This window comes from Halichoerus grypus, chromosome 15 (genome assembly GCF_964656455.1).
Source record: "Halichoerus grypus chromosome 15, mHalGry1.hap1.1, whole genome shotgun sequence".
Taxonomy (NCBI): domain Eukaryota; kingdom Metazoa; phylum Chordata; class Mammalia; order Carnivora; family Phocidae; genus Halichoerus; species Halichoerus grypus.
In genome coordinates, this window is record NC_135726.1 from 18,440,491 (window position 1) to 18,467,742 (window position 27,252).

A 27,252-nucleotide genomic window follows, 5' to 3' on the forward strand; every position below is an offset into this window, starting at 1 on the left:
CTAAGAGCACACTGCAGGCCATGGGAGCCAGGCTCTGGCATTTCCCCAGCCCCCTGGGCCAGGTCAAAGCACACAGTCAAACCCGGCTCCATGTCAATCAACTCCCCCCATCATAGAGGTTCATCTTTAATTTTACTTAGTTTTTCTTTCTTTCATCAAGAAGAAATTACAGGAATGCTTTCTTTAATAAAATGGAAGCTTTACAAACATCTATCATTTCACGACCCTAAGGATGTTGCTACCTAAGGATGAATGAAACAATTTGCTAAAAACCACAGTGATTTGGAGTTTTAAACCAAGGCACAACTGAGTTTCTCTCTGAAAAGGGAGCCTGACCTCACTCTGCAGTGGGAAGTGCCCATTCCTGGGAATGCCGGCTTGGGCTTTGTTCTTGCTATCAACCCCACCCACTGTGCCCATCCTGGCCTCTGAAGACCTGAGAGATGAGGAAACCAAAGAAAGGCTACCTATCCAGCGTCCCCAGTGGCACTGTCTGTTGGGTCCATATTACCTGGATACTGGGTGACAAATACCATAGGAAGGGAAGGGCTAACCTCATACTTGGGAGCCTCAGTCCATGAGTCTAACTGAAAAGAGAAAGACAGTCCTCTGAAGTTGAGGTGGAAGAGCTGCTCAGCGGAGTTGTACACTGTGGGAATGGGAAAGAGAAAATGACATGGTTGAATGGCATCAGAAGATGTGAACAGACCAGCTTGGCAACACCTTCCTTGTGTCTGATTCCTGAACTGACCTCCTAGGCTGAAAACAAAGGGGGAGGAGCTTTCCTTCACACCCAACTATCAACCCTCAAATTCTACAGGAACCTGGCTTCAGGGGTGCTGGGGCTGGGATGGGATCACTTGCTAGGTTTATCATTATGGGCTGTGACAGATGATGAAAGGAATCAGATGGACTTGGGCTTACCTCCAGGATGGGTTGCACCGAAAGACTGGTCAATCTGCTCAATGGTGGGAGCTATGGCCTGAGAGTTAAAATGCACTCCACTGAAAAACAAAGATGCTTTTCAAATCACTGAAGATGGTGGCTGGAAGAGTTATTCTTTTTTTTTTTTTTTTTAAAGATTTTATTTATTCATTTGAGACACAGAGATAGAGAGAGAGAGAGAGAGAGAAAGCATGAGCAGGGAGAGAGGCAGAGGGAGAAGCAGGCTCCTCGCTGAGCGAGGAGCCTGATGTGGGGCTCGATCCCAGGATCCTGTGATCATGACCTGAGCCGAAGACAGACGCTTAGCCATCTGAGCCACCCAGGAGCCCCAAGAGTTATTCTTAAAACATAGGCAGGTGAGTTTACAAGTATGCCGAAACACAAGTTTAATTAAAGAACTTTTATGTGAGGAATAATTAATGAAGTCAGAACAAGTCAAGTCTCCTGAGGCTGACAGACAGAATTGATCCTTAGGGCCTCCCAAGACATGTGTGGTCATCGGGCAGTTTAGAAGGAAATAAATTCAGTCTCAGCCCCATGGCATTTGGACTTGAATAAAGAATGGCCACAGGAATAGAAAGTGTTAATGTGTTTTCCTAGGATGCCTACTAATAGTTTGGCTTCAAAAGGAACTTTCTTAAAAGGGGATAGACATCTTAAAGGAACAGTATAGCCAAGCAAGGCAGCTTGTTTTCTTTCTTTCTTTTTTAAGATTTTATTATTTATTGGAGAGAGACAGGGCGAGCAGGGAGGGGAAGAGGGAGAGGGATAAAGAATCTGAAGCAGACTCCACTCTGAGTACAGAGCCCTACACGGGACCTTGAGATCATGAGCTGAGCCGAAACCAAGAGTCCGATGCTTAACCAACTGAGCCACCCAGGCGCCCCAAGCAGCTTGTTTTCTTAACAGCCAGCACTCAAAGACTGGGTGAATGGGGGGAGGGGGGAGAGATGGATCCCATGCAAAGGGGAAACACCTGAGGGGGAGGGGCTTGGGAATGAAGAGGAGCATGTGATTTCAGATGATGAGCATGAAGATATGGCATGTATGACTTTAAGAAGAATGCATAAGGGGCGCCTGGGTGGATTAGTCCTTAAGCATCTGCCTTCAGCTCAGGACATGATCCCAGGGTCCTCGGATCGAGCCCCACATCGGGTTCCCTGCTCGGCGGGAAGCCTGCTTCTCCCTCTCCCACTCCTCCTGCATGTGTTTCCTCTCTGGATGTCTCTCTCTGTGAAATAAATAAAATATTTAAAAAAAAAAAGAAGAAGAAGAATGCTTAAGGTTAAGAATATTTTTTTAAATTAGCATAATTCATGGAACACCTCTTTTTTTTTTTAAAGATTTATTTACTCATTTGGGGGGGGCAGAGGGAGAGGAAGAGAGAGTCTCAAGCAGTCTCCATGCTCAGTGCTTAATCCCATAACCCTGAGACCACGACCTGAGCTGAAACCAAGAGTTGGATGCTCAACCGACTGCACCACCCAGGCGCCCAAGAATACCTCTTTTTTTTTTTTTTAAGCAGTAGGTTTTTAGATTTTTTATTTTATTTGCTTATGGAGAGAGAGAGCACAGGCAAGGGGGAGCGGCAGGCAGAGGGAGAAGCAGGCTCCTCGCGGAGCAAGGAGACTGATGTGGGGCTCCATCCCAGGACCTGGGATCATGACCTGACCCGAAGGCAGATGCTTAACTGACTGAGCCACCCAGGCGCCCCAGAACACCTGTTTTTTAACCAGGCACGGTGCTATATGCTTTGCCAGCAGTGTCTCATGTCCTCTTCCTAACCCAGCAGCCATATTACTGGCTTCATTTCTCTGATGGGAATACAAACTCTGAGAGGTTAAATGACTCCCCAGGTCACAGAGGTAACAGAATGCTAAACCCAGGGCAGGCTGACCCCAGACCCCATGCTTTTACTTACCACTAACTCTTAACAGGGAAAAGAGATGGGGGCGCCTGGGTGGCTCAGATGGTTAAGCGTCTGCCTTTGGCTTGGGTCATGATCCCAGGGTCCTGGGATCGAGCCCCACATTGGGCTCCCTGCTCAGCGGGAAGCCTGCTTCTCCCTCTCCCTCTGCCTGCTGCTTCCCCTGCTTGTACACTCTCTCTGTCAAAAATAAATAAAATCTTTTAAAAAATAAAAAAAAATAAAAAAGAGGGAAAAGAGAAACCAGACCTTGAGGTACAAAGGCTCCAACAAAACTGAAAGACAAAAAGAGTCTGCAGGGACCAGTGCTATTACACATTTGCTTGATCCACTTCTCTATCGGTAAATGCTGCTTGAGCCAGCCCCAGGAATTGGGCCCTTTCATGCCCTCACAAAGGGAAAGGGAAGCCTGTTAAGGAAGCTTACTATATGGAGTATTCTGGATGCTAGCACAGTGCCTTTCCATAATGGGAGCTCAAATATTTGTTTTAGGATACAGACTATTCCCATTTTCATTCTAAAAAGTAGATTTTGGGGGCGCCTGGGTGGCTCAGTTGGTTGAGTGTCCAACTCTTGGTTTTGGTTCAGGTTGTGATCTTGAACCCATGGTGGGTTCCATGCTCTGCACGGAGTCTGCTTCTCTCTCTCCCTCTGCCCCTCTCCCCCAGTGCTTGCTCTCTCAAATAAATAAATAAAATCTTTAAAAAAAAAAAAAAATGGAGTGCCTGGGTGGCACAGTCGGTCAAGCATGTGATTCTTGGTTTCAGCTCAGGTCATGATCTCAGGATTTCAGGATCGTGAGATCGAGCCCTGGGTCGGGCTCCACGCTCAGTGCAGAGTCTGCTTAGGTCTGTCTCTCTCTCTCTTCTGTCCCTCCCCACTGCAGGAACTTGCTCTCTCTCTAAAATAAGTAAATCTTTTTTTTTTTTTTTTTAAGATTTTAATTATCCATCTGACAGAGAGAGAGAGAAACAGAGCAAGCACAAGCAGGGACAGCAGGAGAGGGAGAAGCAGGCTCCCCACCTGAGCCACCCAGGCGCTCCAATAAATCTAAAAAAAAGTAGATTTTTGGCCCCCAAACAGCAGTCCCTTTGGCGTTCTCTTTAGCATTCATAGGCTTTGGAGTCAGACCTATGGTGGGGGGGGGGCGGCAGGGAAGGACGGCAGCTGTGACCCACAAGACAGTCATATCACCTCTAAGCTGAGGCCCTGCTTTGTTGTGAGGATTAAATGAGCTGACATATATGAGAAGTGTTCTACACACAGCATGTCCTTAATAAGATTTCCTTCTCTTCCCCGGAAAGCTGAATAGGTTTGGAGGCTGCCTGAAGAAATCATGGCACCAGGCTGTAATCCTAGAACTGCTATGGATGGGACTCCTTTACTAACTTAATGAGGGTAATAGATAAACTCCATTTGTACCAATCCTGTGACATATACCAGTGGGGGAGTAAACTTACCAATATTTTAACTTTACTTTAGTCAAGTCATATACTTCAATCACCTAAAAAAAAAAAAAATCAAATGTTTAAGCATTGGTAATGCTCTGCAGTTGAAAAAGACTGACTAAAAAGACATTTATAGAGGGACGCCTGGTTGGCTCAGTCGGTAGAGCATGTGACTCTTGATCTTGGGGTTGTGAGTATGAGCCCCTTGTTGGGTGTAGAGATCACTTAAAAATAAAATCTTTAAAAAAAAAGATATTTACAAAATAGTGAAGAAAAAAAAAATCTATCACTAGTCAGAATTCTCCTGAAGCACCACACATTATATTTTGTTCTCATTTTTAAATCTGGAGGAAAAACCCATACCACACACACAGCATAACCTCTCCTTTTCCTTCTTCCAGTGGATCACTCAACAGATGTCCATGGATGCTGCAGGTGAAGGTTCCTCTATCTAATCTACTACTGGGTCATACAGAGGACAGCACATACAGAACCATGAAACCCTCCACAGAAACAAATCACGTAGCTTAAAGGTTAAAGCTGTACCTTTGGATACTGAGCCCTCTTCCCTTTATTCCACACTTTGCTGTATTAGAAAGACCCCAAATCAATTCACTTTAAAAAACAGCTTTAAAATACTTTAGTTTACAAAATAAAAAGATTGGGGGGGGGCGGTATATCCTGCTAGAAGTTATATTACATTAGGTTAGGACAAGTGTGATAATATTCATATATCTACATCTATATCTATATATAACTATTGAAGGGCACCTGGAGAACCTCAGGACCCTTGTGTCTTATCAAGGGGTTCAGCCTTGGATTAAATGCCAAGAACTCAGGGCAGAGACAAAAGTATTGAACACTCAGTCACTAGTGGTGCCAAGTAATGAGCACTATGAAGTCTTCTATGCTAATGGTGTCAAGGGCTTGGTAGCCAGAAGCATGGCTGGCTGGGGCCTAGAGCACCAGCTACTATCCTCCAGTTGGGAGTCCTGGCCTTCACTGTAGAGGAATAAGCACAGCTGGTTCAATGTCTGCTTGCCCTGAGGGCCTCATCCTACAAGGGGCCATGGGGCCCTGTGTGTAGAAGCATCTGGCACTGCCACAGAAAATGAGACATAATAGGCAGTTTACTCTTGGCCAGACCTCATCCCTAACTTTGTTTAATGATCCTAACACTGAACCACAAGCAGGGCACCTCTTAATTATAATGCAGCTATTCTGATCCTACTTACTGCTAAGAGTTAACTCCCTCTGCTGGGCCATCACAGCACTTCAATCAACTCTCCTATGCTACTTGTGTATGCTGTTCACCAGTCCCACAGAATTAAGCCCTTTAAGGTCTGGCTTATTATTTCACACAGGAAAGGTACTTAAAAATTCTGTCAAGTCTGACTGTTATGAAGCTAGCTACGGGCAATATGAAGCTAGAAAGCATGAAAAGAGGTGCCAAGAGAGGTCATACAAGGAAGGACAGAGGAACAGCTGGGATTCATAAGATACCTAGTGTCCCCTTCAGAAAGCCTGTATCATGCCAAACTGGTATGCCATTTCACCAAGGCCAGGGCCCCATGCTGGCAGAAAGCCTCAACCTTTAGCCAGAAGCCTTGCTTATATAGCAGGTGCAGGCACTCTGCCTCCCTGATTGCCACCCCTACAACTGGCCAATGATGACCCACCACTCACCCTGGGGGGTAGGCCTCGAAGATACTCCTTCTGTGTCATTATTACCCACCTGCCAATAATCCAGACCAACATTTTGGGTGTTTCAACCCTGCCTGCCTAATGGGAGAACAGTGGCCCACAGTTAATCACAGGGCCTATGTATGACAGCAATTGTGGCAAGAGACCCATCTTGGAGTCCTTCATGTCACCAGGAGAATCAACAAGCAGATTTTGGCCCGTGGAGCTTGCTGAGCCACAGGGACAACCAGCTGGGGAAGTCTGAAGTCCATGATTTACCATCCTCTCGGCTGGAAAAGGCCTTGAATTCCCCAGAGGAGAAGCCACGGCAGCAGCCAAGACAGGAAATGAAAAGACAGGTAGTTGTAAAGGATGAGATTTGTGAAGCCTCATTCCACAGGGCTTTCTCACAGACAGGGAGTCAAGGCATCAGGGAGAGGTGGATTCTTAAGTGCTCAGATGGAAGGGCAGGCAGATGGGGTAGGTCAAATCTGATGCTGACCAAGGGCACCTGAGAATTGCTTCCCCAGTTTCCAGAGGCTCAGACAGGGCCCCAGACCCCTCTCTTCATAGGGACCCCACAGAAAGCAGAAGAAACGGTTCTATTTATTTCCTTTCCCATTCAAATGTACTTCCCATTCCTCACATTTCTCCATAGTGTGCTCAATTTTCTTCAGCTTTTATCACATTTATTTCCCAAACCCATCAACAGAAGCTAAGTCATTTCTATTCCCAAGGGCCCCCACACACTGGTAATTCAGGGTTAAAAGCTTAGCAGACCACTCACCCTCTGTCCCTCTATTGTCTCACTGGTAAACAGTATTGCTCACAAGCTTGTTAGGTTAGGAAATGTATGGGAAGCACTTAGCCATGTGCCTAATCCGTACCAAGTACTCACTAAATACATGACACTGTCCTCACCAGGCTGTGATTCTACGATGGGCTGCCTAGCCATCCCCCTTTTTTATCCATTTAGGTTATTTCCAGCCTTTCAGTGCTATGAAAAGCCCTGTTATAAATACCTGGCAATATTACTTTCCCCATAAGCTTTTGGGGTTATGTTTCCTAAAGTGGACTTACCAAGCTGAGACAAATAACTCTTTGTAAAGGTGTTTCCAGATTATTTTCCCCCCAATTTGTAATGAAGCCACACTAATGACCATTGTCTTCCCTTTCCCACTGTGAAACTTTTGGTCAGTGAAGATAGAATGACTAAGTCCACAAGGAGAGGCAAGGTAGTTGTGGGGCTAAGAACATTTGCTTTTTGAAAAATAATCATAATGAGGAGTTCTCATTCAATGTACAGATTCCTTTTCCATGTTCCATCTTGTCTCCTTAGCAGCTCACTTGTGATGGGATGATGAGAACTAGGAAATACCCAAGTTTTTGGAAAGGCACAACCTAACCAGGATAACTGCTCTGGTACGCCACTGCCCAGAACCACATTCAACCTTGTGACTCTGAGGCATGAGTCTGGTGTCACATGACTAATCTGTGAAGCTCAGGCATTCATAAATAGTGTATTAAAAACATCCTGGACTGAAAACAGGTGTTAGTAAACTGCACTTGAACAGCAATTAAGACAAACCCCACACAGCACTAATTTGTTTGTTTACATATCCTGAAGGGGGTTAAAAAATCAACTCATTGCTGGTGGTGTTAAGCCCTAAGCCCCAGCATTTTAGGAAGAACAGTTCCATTTTTCATCTTCCAAGACATACTGTTTGACCTAAGAATGAAGTAAAACAAGATACAAAAACAAGTCTTTTGGTCCTATTCTGCAGTTAGGCCCCATTTTTAGTATCCCTTTTAAGACTTGGAATAATCTGTGCCAGATAACTTAGCTCTTCTCTCGCTTTCCTTAAGTTGAATAACTTAAGAGTCCCCTCCCCATAGCATATTCCCCAAATCTTCAACACTTTTTCCCTTTCACCTCTGGAGCCTCGGGTTGGAGTCCTTTCCAGCCTCCTTCCAACCACCCCACCCCACCCCACCCCCAGCTTTCCTCTATTTAGGGGAACAGGTACAGCTTCAGTCCCCTAGACTGTGGGGGACTCTGAATCACAGGAGTCTACTCTGACTTATTAGTTTCAGAAACATCTCACAATAGCACATATTAATCAGCTTGACATGCAACTTTAGTTGTCATTCATAGTCACCTTAAGTCTCTGATTGAAAGCATCAAACAGCAGTTTGATCCCGTCCTGAGTCAGGTTAAGGATGAGGTCATGGCTTAGAGGAGACTGCAAAACAAAAAGTAAAGCACTCTGAACAACTTACTCAACAGCAACTAAAAAACCTTACAAATCTAAATGCAATGCACAGAGATTATGGAAGTGCAGATAGCCCTCCCTCGCCCAACTAACAAACTGTTGTGTGAATGCAGTGTCCTCTGCTTCCAGTCTGAAGCTGCTGCTTCCTAATACTGGATGAAAAGAGCCTCTTTCTTCTAGGCTTTGAGTAATATTACCTGAGGGAAAGGGCCAAGATTATGTGAATATATAGGCCATTTTCTTCGGAAGGTCCAGAGTCCACATCTATAGCATGGGTTTACCTATCAAACGTACAGAGCAACCAGAGTCCACATCTATAGCATGGGTTTACCTATCAAACCTACAGAGCAATCAGTGAGGAACAGAGACCAGGTAAAAGGGCCTCTCTAGGACCCAAATTTGTCAGGTAATGTTCAATGCATGTCAGCTGAACCTATGTCCATTCACTTCCAGGCTGTTTGTGCCATCCACAGGAAATCTATTCTATACTTTGACTGCTTTAAGCCATGTTCCAGGACAAAGAAATACCTTATGCTGTTTATATATGAGATGACACTCTTACTCCTTCCTTCCCTCTCCCCACCATCCCATATCACATGTGCTTCTTTCTGAAAAGCCTAAATCTAAGATCTAAGGAGTCATATTTCTACATTTGCCTCTTCTGAGTCTGGGGGGAGGGGAGTAGCAGCACAAAGCAGTGGACAGAGCCAAGCCTTCAGTACTGGTGAGCTGGTGACCTTAAGTGACTCTCAAAACTCCTCTGAGCTCTAGTTTCTTCATGGGAATACCATCATCCCTTCCCTCCAGGGTTGTTGTGGGAACAGAGATAGATCTAGATAGCAGGAGAAAGGGCACCAAGCACAGCACTTAGCATACAGCACTCTTTCATCATGTCTGTATCACTAGCCTGCTTCTGCTCTAATGCAATCAATTCAAGGACTTGACATCTGAAGCCATTCCATAGCCCTGAACCAAGCTGCCCAACAGAAAAAAAAAAACAACAAAAAACCCAACATCCAAAACCCTGTCCCTCCTTTAAACTGGCACATAGCTCTCAAAAGAGTTTAGAAGTTTCTTTATAGAGCCACCCAAGGTAGGCACAGTGAATGACAGAAGTGTGGCTGTCAGAGATAGAGGTGTAGGCTGGAAGGCCAGGCGCCACTGGTGTGGGCCTCACTGGAAAAATTCTCTCCAGGGGCGCCTGGGTGGCTCACTCGGTTAAGCATCTGCCTTCGGCTCAGGTTATGATCCTAGGGTCCTGGGACAGAGCCCCGCATCAGGCTCCCTGTTCAGTGGACAGACTGCTTCTCCTTCTCCCTCTGCCACTCCCCCTGCTTGTGCTCTCTTGCTCTTTCTGTCAAATAAATAAAATCAGAAAAAAAGAAAGAAAGAGAGAGAAAGAGAGAAAGAAAGAAAGAAAGAAAGAAAAGGAAAGAAAGAAAGAAAGAAAAGAAAAGAAAAGAAAAGAAAGAAAAGAAAAATTCTCTCCAAAGAGCCTTCTGGGATTAGCTCAGACTGTCTGTTCCCTTCTATGCCAATAATTTTCACAAGGTAGCAGGCCCAGGTGGCACCATCATGCCTGGCAAACACTAGAAGAAAGAATGCTGTAATTTTCTAGTAGGCCTGTATGAATGTCTAAAACCATTAGGCCTCAAGCAAGATAATACAACAATGAACCCTGACGTTAGGTCACTGATTCTCAATCCAGAACACATTTCTGAGAGGGCTATTACATGGCAGTAAGCAGGATGAAGCAACATTTTAGCATCCTTCAAGATCTTTGCTTGGAGGAGGAATGATGGGAGGATCTGAATTTTCTTACACTCTCCCAAGATCTGATCATTTTTCTCCTGATATGGTTACAATTCAGGACATAACGAGATAATTTTCAAAAGCAAGCAAATCCTCACAACCATTATTTTATTAGTATTTTATATCTCCAGAACCAAAGTATACCTGTACTATGTGATGTTTAAGCAGGCCCTTTCAGTGACCCAGAACTATACAGTCCTCCATATGAAACAGTTAGTAAAGCTGTTTGCTCTTAGTTGTTAACACTTTTCCCTCTAAGAAAGATGGGACCTACTTGATATACACATTTAACTTCCAACGTGTGATATGCTAGAGACAAGAAGATATTTCTGAAACATTTAATGGGGCCAAACTATTCTTCACACTTGATGGGAGCAAGGAGACAGATGGGAAATGAAGGGAAGGAGGGCAGAGGAGGACAGGACCCAATTTAAGAAGCATTACATCAGAATTCTGAGAGACCACCTTCTCTTGATCCTCATCAAAAGGTTATTTTATTCTAGGGCACCTGGCTGGCTCAGTCAGAGGAGCATGTGACTGTTGATTTTGGGGTTGTGGGTTTGAGCCCCACACTGGGTGTAGAGATTACTTAAAATAAATAAATAAAATTAAAAAAAAATTATTCTATTACAAGGAAACTATATCCACATTACAGAAGGAGAACCAGACTGGTTGCATGTAGATACATGCAGCATTATATGATAGGGGTTAATTCCTTGCACAACTGACCAAAAGTTGCACGGCTAAGAAATAGGAAGAGCAAGGATCCGAACCAAGGTTTGGACTCAAAAACCGTTTTCCAACTGATTCCAGTTGCTTAGAAGATATCAGGGGAAATGAGCTTAATGCTAAAACTACTATGTGTACCTAAAGATTGGAACAACAGACAACAAAGGTAGTGAAATAAGAAATAAACTTCATTCTTAAAAACCGGTTAAGCCTATTTTCAAATGTATCTAATTTTGGGGTGCCCAAATCTGATTTAACTGAATATGCAGGAGCTATAAGCTCAAGAAGCAAGCCCATTATCCCTGTTTGGATGGTTGCTAATCGTCATGAGTAATTCCCTTATGGTCTAACACTGAAAGTCAGAGTAGGTTAGGGATCATTCGAGTACGACAAAGAGGAAAAGTCACCATCCGTCACTTTATAAATGAGAAAACACTTCGACACTGTGGCTCAAGGAATCCCCTGGCCCACTCTTAGAAGTCCCTTTTTGCGTGGTAGGCACCACAAGAATATCTAAGCGCTTGCTTGGAGATTATGCATTCCCTGTCTCAGGAAGACCCTTCACATAGGGTCTCTCTCACTGGGCTGGAAGGGGAGTATTGTACTGCAGAGTGTAATGTCTGGACATACATGAGAGGCTCAACCCTGACACTAGGCCAAACTGGAAAGCCTCACAGAAATCTCACTCACCTTTTTTTTTTTTTTTTTATTTGAGAGAGAGTGAATGAGAGAGAGCACATGAGAGGGGGTAGGGTCAGAGAGCAAAGCAGACTCCCTGCCGAGCAGGGAGCCTGATGCGGGACTCGATCCAGGGACTCCAGGATCATGACCTGAGCCGAAGGCAGTCGCTTAACCAACTGAGCCACCCAGGCGCCCAATCTCACTCACCTCTAATCCACAACATTCTTTTTTTTTTTTTTTTTTAAAGATTTTATTTATTTATTTGACAGAGAGAGACACAGCAAGAGAGGGAACACAAGCAGGGGGAGGGGGAGAGGGAGAAGCAGGCCCCCCGCCGAGCAGGGAGCCCGATGCGGGGCTCGATCCCAGGACCCTGGGATCATGACCTGAGCCGAAGGCAGACGCTTAACGACTGAGCCACCCAGGCGCCCCTAATCCACAACATTCTTCATGTCAAAAATAAACTGTCATTTGCTTTAGGATCTGAAACTAATTGGAACAAAGGGAACTAAAATCATCAAAACAGTACGTAGAAAGTCTCAGAAAAGCGAGTGAGGACATGCAGTAGCATGTATAGGCTCAAAACTATTTACTCCCTGGGGTGCCTGGGTGGCTCAGTGGGTTAAGCGTCTGCCTTCAGCTCAGGTCATGATCCCAGGGTCCTGGGATCGAGTCCCGCATCAGGCTCCCTCCTCAGCGGGAAGCCTGCTTCTCCCTCTGCCACTCCCCCTGCTTGTGCTCTGTTGAATAAATAAAATATAAAAAAAAACCAAACAGCCAAAACCAAAACAAAACAATACAGAATCTATTTATTCCCTGAGGTCTGTGACCCATAGGGCACCATAAAGGCTACTCCACACAGCAACACATGGTCTGTGTCGCAGAAGAGTCACAGGTTTCAGAGAGTTCAGTAGAAGGTAGGTTGCATTTTTAGAGAGATAAAGAATCCTATTTCTAAAAGCCCATAAAAAGTAGTCTCTAACTTTACATATAAAACCAAACATAAAAAATCCTGATGTTCAGAAAGTACTCTGGTGTAACATATATATTCTTTCTGGAAATGGAAAAGGTCTTTGTAGATACATGCAACATTATATGATAGGGGTTAATTCCTGGCACAACCGACCAACATTTAATAGAGACCACCACAAATCAGACCAAAAAAAAAAAAAAGCAAAATATGAACTATGTCCATTAATTTGGAGCCAATATTTTGACGTATGATCTCATGTATCAGATCATTCTCACTAAAGTAGTGAGCTATACCTATAGCTTCTTTTCAAGTCTGGAGTGCTCTGCTGGCTAGAAATTTGCACTGCAACAACTCTGAACACAAACCAATCAACAAAGCAGAAAAGACTATTTTAAATAAAAAAGTGAAAGGCAAGCACCCTAGAAGACAAGATAGTCCCTGAGGTGACCTCCCACTGAAATATCCCTGTCTAAGGACCAGTAGATAAGCCAAACACATCAAAAAACAAGTTCAGTTATTAGTGCTCTTCCAAACCTGGCAGCACTAGATTATCAAGACGAAAAGTTTCAGAATCAAAGAAAATGTACTTGGTGACTGACCAGTGCTTGAGATTCTCCCATTCAAACACAATGACCGAGCAATCCCTGCCAGTCTGTCTCTCCCAGAGCATCAACCTCTGGATGTGACTCAACGATGAGGAATGCTATTTCAGTAAACAAAGCAGCTACCACTCACCTGTTCACTGTAGAGAACCTGGACATTTTTGATGATGCGACAGTGCTTCTGAAGAATGGCTACTGCCTGAGCCAGAGGCATTCCTGAAATAAAGCAAGGACACCTGTGTGGTTACTTGGGCTATCCATTTCCTGACATCTATCTTCATACTAGGCATTAGACCGTGCAGTAAAGCCTGGGGTGGGAGGCGGGGGCCACTAAGGTCTATAAACATATGAGTAAATAAAAATTCAGTAGCAGCAAGAGCTAGAATAAAGTTAGCAGCAAGCACTAAGGGAACAACTGGATTGTATAAGGGGAGGGAGTGAATATATAAAAGAGATTCCTGGAAATGAGAACTACTGTCCTGATCCCAAGCAGGAAAAGGGCTCAGAGAAGGCAAAGTCAGCATGAACCAAAGAACAGTGAGAAAAGCACTGACTGCATGACTGGATCTGGAGACCAAGGTTCTGGTTCTCACTCTGCCATGAATTACGTATTACCTAGGGCAGGTTCCTTCCTCTCTCTTTCTGGCATGTCTCCTCATCTCTCAAATGAGAGTCTGCAGAAGCACATGACTTGTAAGGGCTCATTTAAAAAGTCAAAAATCACACATCTGGGCACCTGGGTGGCTCAGCTGGTTAAGCGACTGCTTTCGGCTCAGTTCATGATCCTGGAGTCCCAGGATCGAGTTCCACATCAGGCTCCCTGCTCAGTAGGGAGTCTGCTTCTCTCTCTGGCCCTCCCCCCTCTCATGCTCTCTCTTTCATTCTCTCTCTCTCAAATAAATAAAAATAAAATCTAAAAAAAAAAAAAATCACACATCTACCAGAACCAACTTACTTTACTAAGAATTTCACTGGATCCTTACTTATCAAACCACAAATCCTCTAAGTCTTAATACTTGATCTTTGAACTCATGGCCCATTATAAACAAATTTATATATGTCCCCAATTTAAGAAATCCAAATCCCAACAATATCTCTAAGATCCCAGGGACTACCAAAAAGTATGTTTTCAGAGTCCATTATATTTCAAACAAGAAGAAACTCACAGAGAGACAATCCAAAACAAAGTCCCAGACAAAATCCCAAATCAAAGACTCACAGCTTTATGACTCCAAGGGCATTGTTGTATTATTCACCACTCTCTGGATCCCCAGCACCCAGTACAGGGTTGACCACATAGTGGCTGTTGAATATTTATTCAGCCAAGCTGACGGATAATGGAGTAGGTAGTAAGAGAAAGGGAGAAGGAGGGACCACCATATGACCTCAAGTAAGCACAGTGGCTCACATTCAAGATCACTTTACCTCTGATTCTAGGAGAGATGTGCAGAAAAGAGTTTACACACAAATAACAGAAGGTTATAAAAACACATGGTCTATCTACATTTAAACAATGATCTAACCTTGCCTTCATTTGATGGTCCATTCTACAGTTTGAAGAAAGTTGGAGGAAACCAGACCTTAACACAAGGCAGTTTCCCGCCTTCTATAACATAGGGCCTGGTACATAGTAAGGCTTAATAAATGTTTGTTGAGAATATGAACAAATTGGACGCATCACTCAGCTTTGCCATTCCTGAAATGGAGGAGCATCTATGCTGTCTCTCCCAAAAAGAATGGGCAAACATCCATGTGTTAGGTGCTGAGAAACAGAAGGCCACATGGCTTCTCTGACCTACATGGCATAAATCAGTTTCTCAAGGGAGGATTCTTTTCCACTTAACCACATCAAATCCCTGGCCTTGGAATCTTCGGGTCCTCAGGTCCTGAGTCACCTGGGGAGGAACCCACCTGGAGGAGACAAAGCAGCTACAACGACCAGTTGTCACACAGCTGCTGATAAAGGCAGGCTACAAAAGTCCTCTAAAGGGAACCAACCATATATATGGCAAAGAAACTAGAGCACTGTCCCAGTTCTAACAGAGCTACCTAGCCCCAAAAAGGGTATGGACTGTATGTCAGCCTTCTAAACTGCACACATCTTATGTCTTATAGATCTCATCATTTATCTGCTTATAACCCTCCAAGAGTTTCCCATTACAGGGCAATAAATCTCAAAACAACAAGCCATCACCTAAAGTCCCTGAATATTCTGGATCTTGTCTACCTCCATCTTTCTTTCCACTGCTCATCATGCCTCCCTTTGTTCCCAGCACATGTCAAACTCCTTCCTCCTTTAGGCCTCTGTGCTAGCTCAGACTCTGCTGGAATGTTCCTCCCATAGTTGGTTTCTTCTCATTCTTCAGGTCTTACTCACATCTCACTTCCCCAACTGCCTTATCTAATAAAGCCTCCCATCCAGTTTACTTATCTGTTAGTCTCCTCTGAACCTCAAGGATAGAAACATTATCTGTCTTACTCACTGCTGTATCCCCAGCACCCAATCACTGTGCCTGGCACAATAGTAGGCGGTCCTATGTATCTGTTGGGCTCTGATGGAGTGAAACAAAGCAATTATGCGACACGTAAATCCTATACCATAGACCCCGGTGACCACACTCTCACTCTGAGCACTCTCATCCTGTCTCTACTAACATCACTCTTTCCTGCTGTTCCTCTAACTTGCCAGGTCTCTATGATGGGCAACATTTCCTTCTGCCCATTCCTCATTCACTCATCCAACCAACCACCTAGTTTCTGACTCACATCTCAGTCTCTTTTCTATATAAACCTAAAGGCAAATAAAAAGTTGACAGATTGTAACAGTGACTTTTTCATCTTCTTTTCGATCTGAGTTCTCTTCTGTATTTTGGGTCTCAATACCTCTAACATCTACCCAGTCACCTCTAGATTCCTTCTCCACCTCCCCAAATCTAGTCTCTAACTTTCTTCCTAAACCCATGTCCACAACACACTTCACTAATCTTCACTTCACCCTCTTTTCCATTGGACCCCAAACTCCTTGGTAGTGTCCCAGGCAGCTACCACCAAAGAGTATTGGGAATTTGGAGAACCCATTTTCTTCTTCCATTAGTACATCACGCTCTAATTAGAATACCAAACTGCTTATAGTTCCCTACACACACAATCTTTCCCATTGTTTTGTTTTGTTTTGAATTTGACTGGAAGATTTGTATCTATAGAGACACTACAGAAGAGAAATCTGGCAGATTTCTGATAGGGCTTTCCTGGTGCTCACTGGCTCCAGGAATGGTACTGACTACTGCAGGTAGACAGAAAGCCCTCCCTGAACCCCCAGGTCAGCTCGAGTCTTTTCTCCCCTCCAAAGCACCCTATACAGCCTCTACCTCATTTTAATATAATGAACTATTTCTATAACCCTTCCCTCACACTAAAGTCTTCAGGGTATATGACCATTTCTTATTCAATTTTTGATGTTTGTTTGTTTTTTTCTAGATTTTATTTATTTATTTGACATAGAGAGAGACATAGCGAGAGAGGGAACACAAGCAGGGGTGGTGGGAGAGGGAGAAGCAGGCTTCCCGCTGAGCAGGGAGCCCAATTCGGGGCTCGATCCCAGGGTCCTGGGACCATGACCCGAGCCGAAGGCAGACGCCTAACGACTGAGCCACCCAGGGGCCCCCAATTTTTGATGTTTGTAAGCAGAGTCCACAAAGGTCTATATGCTGCCTTAAACGGAGTGAGGCTTCAGTTTATAACAATTCAGACACATGCCTCCACACCAATACATTCTCCAAGCCTTACTGAAAACATTTCAAGTTTGTACTGCCTTTATTCCACCACTAGTCAAGCCATCAGTGGCATTCTCAGAGATTCCTCTTTGCCTAGGTTTTCCTGTCTGTGTTGTTGGCATTTCCCTCATCTCCCAACATGACACAAAGGTCAGGAAGGAAGCCAAGAAGCTGGATGCAGCTCCCCACTGTGATGCCAGGCAGATGATGGCAAGGGCTAGATGCATCTGCATTTGCAGATTCCAAAAAGAACAGAGACAAAGCTGAGCCAATCCTCAGAAGGGCAGAGCAGTGGGAAGCAGGATTTCCCTGTTCAGGTACCTACTTTTCATCATCTCTACCTTTCTGAGCCTGCTCCTCGTGTGGCAAATGGAGATTACCTTACAGGGTTGTGGTGACTTTAGTTAAGCACTGCCTAGTTCTGTAGCCTAGGAATGTAATTCTAAAGCATAGATCCACTTCTTAGATCTATCCCTACCTATCAGCCCCAATTTCAGTTTACATGTGTTGAGGGTTGGGGAGAACACTGAGAGAGAAGAAAAAAATCGTTTTCTTTCTTTTTTTTAAAAAGCTTGAGGAAATTAAAATAACTGTCATCTTTCAGGCAGACACGCTTTAAAACCGCAGATTTTTTTTTTAAAGATTTTATTTTTAAGTAATCTCTACACCCAAAGTGGAGCTTGAACCTACAACCCTGAGATCAAGAGTCACATGCTTTACCAACAGAACCAGGCTGGTTTTTAAGACCCACCAGAGAATCATCAAGGCCAAGCCACCTCTATGAGGCTTCCCTCAAAGTTCAATTCTGGGCCACTGTACAGAAATGCTCTTTTCACTGTTGTTGCCATTTAGATATTTAGACAGTTTGAAAGAACTACCCAAACCCTTGATTCCTGGAAACTGGCAAAGTTAGGAGTGGTGGTTAAGGTATCTAAACAACAGCTGACAGAAGAAGCCTTGCTCTTCCACCCAGCTTTTTTGGGAAATCCTGGCCTCAACTGACATTCTTTTTATTTTTATTTTAAGTAAACTCTACCCCCAGTGTGGGGCTGGAACTCCCAACTCCCGAGATCAAGAGTTGCATGCTCTGCCGACTAAGCCAGCCACCCACCCCTCAAATGACATTCTAATCACTACTTTTGGCCAAGAGACTCTGTACCACCGAGATTCACAAACTACATGCATGCGCCATCAAGCACAGTTTGAAGTTATGGTTGTGGTTCTCTCTCTGCCCTGTGAAGTACTGGTATGAGAAGCTGTGTGTAGGGGAGGTTCTTTCTTAAATAGAAGGCAAACAGCATCAGCATATGAACGGGTCTGAAGGCAAATGTATTACTGGCCTCCCAATCAAGCTCTTGGTGCTTCACAAGAGGCCAAAGTGTTTCATACCAGCTAAAATTTTGGGAGGAACTCTGCAGGAGTGGTATAAGTTATGAGAGAAACTGGCTAAGACCTCTCTATAAAACTGGCTCCTGTAACCCAGAGGCTTGTAGTTCAGTTAGTTCATGGAGACACTGAGCACCAGCAGAGTCCTACCAGCCTCTATTGTGCAGTTTCTCATCTAGCCTGTCTCCACTGACAAGAGTCTTCCCGATTCAAGGATGAGTTAATAGCCCAAAGGAGCAGGTCACTCAGTCCAGTAGCCCAAAGTAGTGGGACAAAAGTTGAAGTCTGCACAAAGAGCACCAACATCTGCTCCACACCCCCTTTTCCTAGTGCTGGATAAGTGTAAACATACACTGGAGTCACTGAATGCACATACTTGTATATATAAAGGTAGTGACGTTGGGAATAGTTAATACTGGGCCAAAACCCCCAAAATGGCCAAACTGCATTTTATACAAACTAAATGTTACTCTCCCTGAACTCTTATTTCATTAAACCTTCAACTCTCTCTGCTAAGGTCTGGGTTTAGGATTACACCACACATCGACCACACTGAAAAGGAGAAGGAAACAAGTAACAAGTTCGTTTAATACACAAACTCTTCTTACCTCCCTTGACTAGATCCCTAACATGTGATTATGGGATCTGACCCTAGCTTTCCCCTACGGACAAGGCAACCTACAGCCCAGAAAAGGAAAAAGAGACGTACTACTGTGGCGTTTAAGGGTGTCAGTCACTTCTTAGCTATTAAGTCTGTAAAATGGAAATAGAAAAAACAACAGTACGGACCCTCAAATCCCAAGGAGGCATACTTGAGATAATTACGCAAAGAAGCAGGGTCTAGCCTTGAATAAGTGTTTGGGGCGTGTCAGCCATTGTTGTTATTATTACTACTGTACCACTGCCCCAGAAGGAGCCCTGCTGAGGCGTGAGGCGAGGGCGTCAAGGTCAGGACCAGGGACAGACTAGCGAGTCTGGCCGGTAGGAACGGGTAACTTAGTGCCTGGAGCCCAAAGAGCCGAGAGGACGGAAGAGGCGAGGACCCGCGGGCGCAGAGGAATAAGGGGCAGAGACCAGAGGCAGGAAAGGCCTGGAGGTAAGTAAGAAGCAGAGTAAGGTTCTGAGGTAGGATCCCACACTCACCCAGGGTGAATTCCCATTGCTCGTTCCCCAAAGAGCGTTCCGGCACCACCTCCAGATCCAGCATTGGTTCAGCTCGCCGGGCCGGGGCGGCCTCCCTGCAGCAACGCAGACGGGACCGAAGCTGGGGAAACAAAGCAGCGACTGACCTGCCGTCCCCGCTGGCCCGGCTCTCCACCTACTCCTCGGCCGCCGGCGGCACCAGCCCAAAAACACACCTCAGGTCAGCAGAGCTCAGCTCAGCTCAGCTCACCTCACCGGCAAAGCCCTCGGCGGCAGGGGCAGCGGCGGCAGCCGGAGCGTCTGCAGCAAAACTGGCGTGCGGGGTCGTAAAGCGTGGCGGGGGCGGGGCGAAGGCGGGATAGCAATCGCGGGGGGGGGGGGGAAGGAGCCCAAAGAGGAGTCGCGCACGCGCAAGATGGTGTGAAAGTCGAGGCGAAGGCTGAGGGAAATCAGACTGTACCGCTGGGAAGGGTGGGCGCTGGTGGAACGGGGCCTCCGTACTCCATGAATCACCACATTTGCACACCCCACTGCACACGTTTCACATCTCTACACAAGGAAGTGCACACCACGCAACACACAAATGTGACGTGTTCTACAAATCCGTCTGCCCTCTACACGTACGTACGCCCCCTCACATTCACTGGGTGCAAAAGGCGAGTTCCGAGGGTGCAACGTCTCAGGCCCAGCGGGGAGGGAGGACACCGACGTTCAAGTGAGTGCGGAATGTGCTCGAGTGTTTGCGTAGGGACAGGGGGGAGTTGGGGGAGAGGAATAGGTAGAATGGGGAGCAGCTAGGCCAGACCTCCGCTGACCTAGTCAAGATGTGTACAGCCCCCTGGGGCCGGTATCCAGAGGTCGTTGGCAGCAGCTCAGCCTTAGGTGAGTCAGCTTTGCCCCCAACACTGTGTGGTCTTGACCAAACGTCTGGCGCCCTTTGTGCCTCATTCTCATTATCTACAGGTCGGGAGAGGGGCTCCTCTAGCCTGTTCTGCCTGAGCTTTTGGCCCATGGCATGGGGCACTCAAAAACTAAAAGGGAACCAGACCTCTTTTAGAGCTAAGCCTTCATGGAAGCAGACTCTTGATTCTCACAACCACCCTGAGATGTCAGATTCTACCTCACTTTACGAGTGAAGAAAACGAGGCCCAGAGATGTAAATGGCCTGTGGTCCTCAGTGGTAGAATCCAAATTTCTTTCCATTACATTCCCCTCCGAGGAAGGATTTTAGCAGGGGAGAGAATGACATGCTAAATTTTCGAACTGGTTTGGTAGGAATGTAACTTGGGAGGCTCCATCAAAACTTGAAGTCACTGCTACTGGCATTAAAACAACACGGAGAAGGATGTCCATTGCCGCATCATATGCCAAACAATAGAACTGAGTCATTGAGATGTCCACCGGTAGGGAAGTGGCTGACTAAACTGTGATATATGTAATAGAATACGTTTAAAAAGCAAAGTATATCCCTGTATGCTGATGTGGAAGGAGTGCTAATAGAAAAAAGCCAGGTGTAAACTGTATAGTAGTATGTAAAAACAGAAATAAAAGAAACATTGTCCATACCAAAAGAACCTTTCTGGAAAGATAAACCAAAAAATATCAATAATACCTAATACAGGGAGTGGGGATAAGGTGGATATTTACTTCTTACTATGCATGGCAAGCATTAAAGATGTGGATAGATTACCTTATATGTGGATGGGATCAGTTTAGGATAGGTCAGTTGGGCAGCTGGCCTAAATAGCATGGGAGTAGACCTGGAAAGAAATCTAACATTGATGAGGAGTAATCTTAGTTGATCTAAAATGTTTGAATTGAACTCAAATCCAACCAGACTAGGACTGGTTCTTATATTCAAAAAACACTTGGAGGGACTTATTTCTGGTGAACAAAGAGGTTGGGGCAGGTCACGTGGGGGTGTGGGAGAGGAAAGACAACAGAGAAGGCCACACTGGATAACAACATGAAAAGGATTTTTAGTTTGGAAAATCCAAGTAACAGGAAGAACAAGGGTGGGAAAGCCCCTAAGAAATTCCCTGGGGGGGGTGGCACCTGGGTGGCTCAGTTGGTTGAGCAGCCGACTCTTGATTTCGGCTCAGGTCATATACTGGGGTCATGAGATCAAGCCTTGCCTATCTCTGCTTGAGATTCTCTCCCTCTCCCTCTGTCTCTCCATGAACTCTTTCTCCTTCTCTAAAATTAAATAAATAAGATCTTAAAAAAAAAAAAAAAAAAAAAGGAAACTTTAGAATGGAAGCAGGAGACCAGCAGGGGGAGCTCAGACATCCTACTCCTGGTGGTGGACTGCATACCCAACAGGACCAGATGTGCCTTGTAAATCCATATTAGGATAGGATTATTAGGATAGGATAGTACTATTTTACTGACCAGCCAGGTGGAAGAAAGGTTTCCTCCTCTGTGGGCAACAGCCCAGCCAAAGCCACTATACATTGAGCTCCCATTTTACTCCAATTGACTTTTTGTTTATAATAGCCTTCCCAACTTCCCCTTTCCTATATAAGAGCTGTCCTCTCCTTTATTCTGGGGGTTTACTTATGGCTTTCCTGTATCTTGTTTGTTCTGGATTAAAATTCTCTATTCCTAAACAAGCCCATTTTTGCTGGTAAAATAACTGGCAGACTTATTTTGAAGGTTAACATTGGTTAAACACGTTGACTGGAAGTTTGAATCCTAATTCTGCCATATAATGATTTTGTGCCTTGGGCAAGTTACTTAGCTTCTCTGTGTCTTAGTTTCCTCATTTGTAAAATGATCATACCTCACAGCTTTGTAGCACTTACAGGTAGATGGTTTTTGACCTACAGGTGAATGGTTTGTGTGTAACTAACATTTTTAAATAACCTGATAGTGACAGAATTGATGGAATCCTTTGGCAGGATCTATAGAATGAATGCGGAAGATGAGGGAGAAAAAGATTAAAGAATAAAAACACAGGTTTCCAGCTTCGGGTAGCTGAATGGATGATGGTGTTCCTCAGGACAACAGCTGGGGGAACTGACATTGGAGGGCTGGAAGGATACCAATCCTATTAAAACGGTCATATGTGATAGCTTAGAAGGCGGGAAATGTACACGTGGGTGAAAAGCTTAGAAAACAAAATCTTAGTACCATGGTTACTATTGGTTGCATTTGTCAAGAGAAGAACAGCCAGTTTGAAAGCAGATTTGAAGGGTAACTGCATCCAGCAAATCAGGAATGGGCCCAAGAGTTGTGGAAAACAATGGATTGGGGAGTCCCTCCCAATCAGCCTTACAAAGGACACTCCTCTCTCTCAGGGTAGAAAGCCCTCAGTCTCTCTCCCCAGTGACATTTCATAATTGTTAGTACAGTGGCTTTATTCTCCCCTTTTCTGAATGGAAGTGTTTCCTGCAGTTTTCCTGTTCCTATTCTACCATTGTAACTGACCGTGTTAAGGGCAGATAATGACATATCCTACAATTTTACCTCAGTGCTTGGGACTTTTAGGTTCTCTACTATGGTAGATCTATTTTCTTGAGGAAAGGAGGGTAAAACAATATTTAATAATTGAGAGGGCGGCCTATGATAGTCATTGGTGCTATGCACAAATATTCTCTTTGTAAGATTGCAGTTCTCAGGTGAAGTCGGGAATAGCCCTGTGGTTTGCTAGGTCCAATGATATGTAAAAGAAGTCATATGTGTCAAATTCCTGTGAGTTTTAAAAGCTAGTGCCCTTTTCATTACACTGTCTTCTTGGCCCCGCTGCATGGTTGGCTATGTTCCAGTGACTGTACGCCTAAGTCAACCAAGTAGAAAGTTAAGTAAGAGATTAAGTCTTCAAGTCAATGAAATTTTTTTTTTAAGATTTATTTATTTGACAGAGAGAGACACAGCAAGAGGGAACACAAGCAGGGGGAGTGGGAGATGGAGAAGTAGGCTTCCCGCTGAGCAAGGAGCCTAATGCGGGGCTTGATCCCAGGACCCTGGGATCATGACCTGAGCCGAAGGCAGACGCTTAACAACTGAGCCACCCAGGCGCCCCAAGTCAATGAAATTTTAAGGCAACACAACCAGCCTGATAAGAAAAACCGGTAAAATCGTCAATTATACCTCCTGTACTTTTTTCTCAGGTTTGAAATGTCTCCAGGCCCACTAAGCTATTCTTAAACTCTCTACTGGTTCATTGTATGATCAATGGGACTGACTTTCTGCTTCTTCTCTCCAACCACAGTAAGCTTTTTCAAGCGCCCATACCCTCAAACTCACAACCCCTCAGTGGCTTCCTGTTTGCCCATGGGAACAGTCCCAGTGTTTTAACATGGCTGAGAAGTCCATCCAGCACTGCTTGGGCCTCTGCTGATCCTTGCATATTTCTCCACAGCTGCAGCCTTCTCCATTCCATGTTTTGGTTTTACTCAACTGCTCTGTATCTCAAACTTGCCATGCCTTTACCTGGCTGCCTGTAATACTTTTGTCACCTTCTCTTTGCTGGGGTAGTGTCTCCTTCCATCCTTGAGATTTCAGCTCAAATGCCTTAAGGAAGCCTTTTTTGACGACCTAGACCAGGTTAGATGTACTATGTAACAGCCAGTCCTTCTTTTTTTAAAAGATTTTATCCGTGTATTTGACAGAGAGAGAGCGCACAAGCCCGGGGAGCAGCAGGCAGAGGGAAAGGGAGAAGCAGACTCCCCGCTGAGCAGGGACCCTGGGATCATGACCTGAGCCGAAGGCAGATGCTTAACTGACTGAGCCACTCAGGCGCCCCAGACACTAAACTTTCAAGGGCTAAAGTGAAATAGTCTTCCAGAACAAAGTTTTGTTTAAGAGAAAAATATTTAGTACTGCCTCAGCTTTTAAATTTAAAATTTAAAAAATCAGATCTAGTAGTTCCAGCTACAAGGTCAAGCATCAAGGCCTTAGCCTTTAGCTCTCCTTCTGCTTAAAACCCCTTAGAACTTTCCGATTGGCTCACTTGTTTAGGTCCCAGCAAAAACGTTACTTCCTGTCACATCTTCCCTAATTCTTCCTTTATTTGACCTAATCACTATTTATCCCATGATGCTATTTTAGTTAATTCACAGCCATCTATCACTTCACCACTTAATTACTTATTAATTGTTCATCTTCCCCAGGAGATGTAAACTTCACTAGGAGAGGAACTTCGCCCATTTTATTCATCTCTAGAAAACTGCCCTGCACATATTTGGCTTACAATAAATACTTGTCAAATAAAAAAATAAAAATTTAAAAAATTTAAAAATCAGTTTCCTGGTTGTACTCACCACATTTCAAGTGTTTGATAGTCACATGTGGTTAGTATCTACCATACTGGAGACATCGTGGATATAGATTATCTTCTCTAATCAAAAATTTCCCTCTGTATCTTATCTCCTCACATTTCCTAATGTTTCTGAAACCCAAATAAGGCCAATAATGACCCTAAATTGCTTAAGTTTTTTTTTTTTTTTGACAGTGAGTGAGCACAAGCAGGACAGGGGGTTATGGGGGTGGGGTGGGGCAGAGGGAGAGGGAGAGAATCCCAAGCAGGCTCCACATTCAGTGTGGAGCACAACGTGGGGCTCAATTCCAGGACTCTGAGATGGTGACCCGAGCCAAAATCAAGAGTCGGATGCTCAATCGACTGAACCACCCAGGTGCCCCAAAGTTGCTTAAATTATTTTAACCAAAAGTTGAGATTTAACTTAAGACAGCAACTGTTTTAAAGCATCCTATATTGAAAAGAGCCAAACTACCATTTCCACCTATGATCCCACCCTACAATTTTAATTTTCTGGCCTTGACACATTTTTGAAATGCCATATATGGCACTTGGGTGGCTCAGTCGGTTGGGCATCTGCCTTCGGCTCAGGTCATGATGCCAGGGTCCTGGGATGGAGCCCCGTGTCAGGCTCCCTGCTCAGTGGGGAGTCTGCTTCTCCCTCTCCCTCTGCCCACTCCCCCTCCACCGCTCACACTAGCTCACGCTCTCTCTCAAATAAATAAAATCTTTTTTAAAAATGCCATGTATGTACATGTGGTGGTGCTGCAAGAAAAAAACTGATGCTATCTAGGGGTAATCATGCCTTGAAATATGCCTGCAAAAGACAAATATTGGGAGATCAAAACACCAATGTTGTCTTGTAAATACACACACACAGATGTGGCAGTGTGCTGTGGTGGTTTTAAAAATATGTCCACAACCCCTTTGACACACCACCCTTGAAGAGATGAAGCTTAATACTCCTCCATTTGGGTGTGGGCCTGACCCTGTGACTCACTTCTAACATAGAATATGGCACCCCAAGATTAGGGTTTTTTTTTAAGATTTTATTTATTTCAGGGGCGCTTGGGTGGCTCAGTCGTTAAGCGTCTGCCTTCGGCTCAGGTCACGATCCCGGGGTCCTGGGATTGAGCCCCGCATCGGGCTCCCTGCTTGGCGGGAAGCCTGCTTCTCCCTCTCCCACTCCCCTTGCTTGTGTTCCCTCTCTTGCTGTGTCTGTCAGATAAATAAATTTAAAAAAATCTTAAAAGAAAAAAAAAAGATTTTATTTATTTCAGAGACAGTACGGGCAGGGGGAGAGGAAAAGGACCAATCCCTGCTAAGCATGGAGCCCAAGGGCGGGGGGGGGGGGCAGTGCTCCATCCCAGCACCCTGAGATCATGACCTGAACCTAAGTCAGACACTTATCCGACTGAGCCACCCAGGCGCCCCCAAGGTTAGGTTTTTAAAAAGACTGTGGCTTCCATCTTGAATCACTAGCTCTAGGGAAAGCCAGCTGCCAAGCTGTGATCTGCCCTATGGAGACACCCACATGGCAAGAAGCTCAGGGTCTCCATTCCAAAACCTAGCAAGAAATCAAGGGCTTTCACCCAATGGTCTCTGAAAAACTGGCCAGTCAATGACCAATCGAGTGGGCTTAGAAGGGGATCTTTCAGCCACAGTCAAGCTTTGAGATGACTGTAGCCTGGGCTGACAACCTGACTCTAACCTCAGGAGAGACCTTGGACCAGACCACTGAACTTAGCCTCTTCCAGATTTCTGACCCACAGAAACTGTGAGATGATGTTTACTTTTTAGGCTGCTAGGCTTTGGAGCACTGTGTTATCCAGTAATGGATAAATCATACAAGGGCTTATAGCTTGAAAAAGCTCCCCATTGCCAAATAAAGCATAAATCAATTAAGGTATTTGTTTTCCCAAGCAGCCCCAAACTAGCATATCCAAATACCTGTTTCTAGAAATGATATACTTACTAAAACCATGATGCTATTGCTGAAACCACTTGTGAAATTAACCCTCAGAGTATGAATCTTATTCTCTGGAATTTTGCTTAATGGTGCCAATTCACCATTTGTATTTGTTATTTGCAGTAAATATGGTGGTGATTAAGTAAATTTTTTCATTATGAATCAAGCTTAAGGCATGTTTCTAAAGTAAAAAGCTGGTATAGGAAAAATGCCAAGGAAAATCCTAAGTATGTTTTCTTTCTTTTTTCAGATTTATTTACTTATTTGAGAGAGAGAGAAAGCATGAGCAGGAGGGGCAGAGGGAGAGGGAGAGAGAATCCCAAGCTCACTCCGTGCTGAGCACAGGGTCTGGCGCAGGGCTTGATCACAACCCTGAGATCACTACCTGAGCTGAAACCAAGAGTCAGACGCTCAACCTACTGTGCCACCCAGGAGCCCAAGTCCTAAGTACGTTTGATATTGTGATATTTACATTAAAGGTTTTCTTTGGAATCAGCGGAAATGACCACTAGATGCCACTGTTGTTGTTTTTTTAAGGTTAAAAAAAAAAAAATGAAAGAACATTTTGGAAACAAAAAAGTCAATTTTCATATCATAATGAGCACCAGAACAGAAATTGTTGGTTTATGTCAATGAAGAACCAAGACC

At 44.6% G+C, this 27,252-nt stretch overlaps 1 protein-coding gene and 1 long non-coding RNA gene across 5 annotated transcripts in view; one reads left to right on the forward strand and one right to left on the reverse strand.

The window, feature by feature from the left end:
• The window catches only part of PHAF1 (phagophore assembly factor 1), a 29,532-nt gene extending 9,821 nt beyond the window's left edge, over positions 1-19,711 (reverse strand). Inside the window, exons 1-7 of one of the 4 annotated variants that reach the window (XM_078063091.1) lie at positions 19,591-19,711; positions 19,376-19,496; positions 13,207-13,289; positions 8,163-8,246; positions 4,333-4,376; positions 925-1,004; positions 555-649 (exon numbers count right to left, since the gene is read on the reverse strand). In XM_078063091.1, coding sequence (XP_077919217.1) covers positions 555-649; positions 925-1,004; positions 4,333-4,376; positions 8,163-8,246; positions 13,207-13,289; positions 19,376-19,439 — 450 coding nt within the window. In that variant the 5' untranslated portion in view covers positions 19,440-19,496; positions 19,591-19,711. Of the gene's footprint in view, positions 1-554; positions 650-924; positions 1,005-4,332; positions 4,377-8,162; positions 8,247-13,206; positions 13,290-19,375 lie in introns of those variants that run through there. The other 3 variants (XM_078063092.1, XM_078063094.1, XM_078063093.1) reach the window with 3 other exon arrangements.
• Positions 19,712-19,782: 71 nt separating this feature from the next.
• LOC144380193 (uncharacterized) lies at positions 19,783-24,578 on the forward strand. Its single transcript, XR_013444089.1, has 3 exons — positions 19,783-19,995; positions 23,488-23,587; positions 24,490-24,578. It is a non-coding gene; the product is annotated as an uncharacterized LOC144380193 (long non-coding RNA).
• Positions 24,579-27,252: the final 2,674 nt, after the last annotated feature.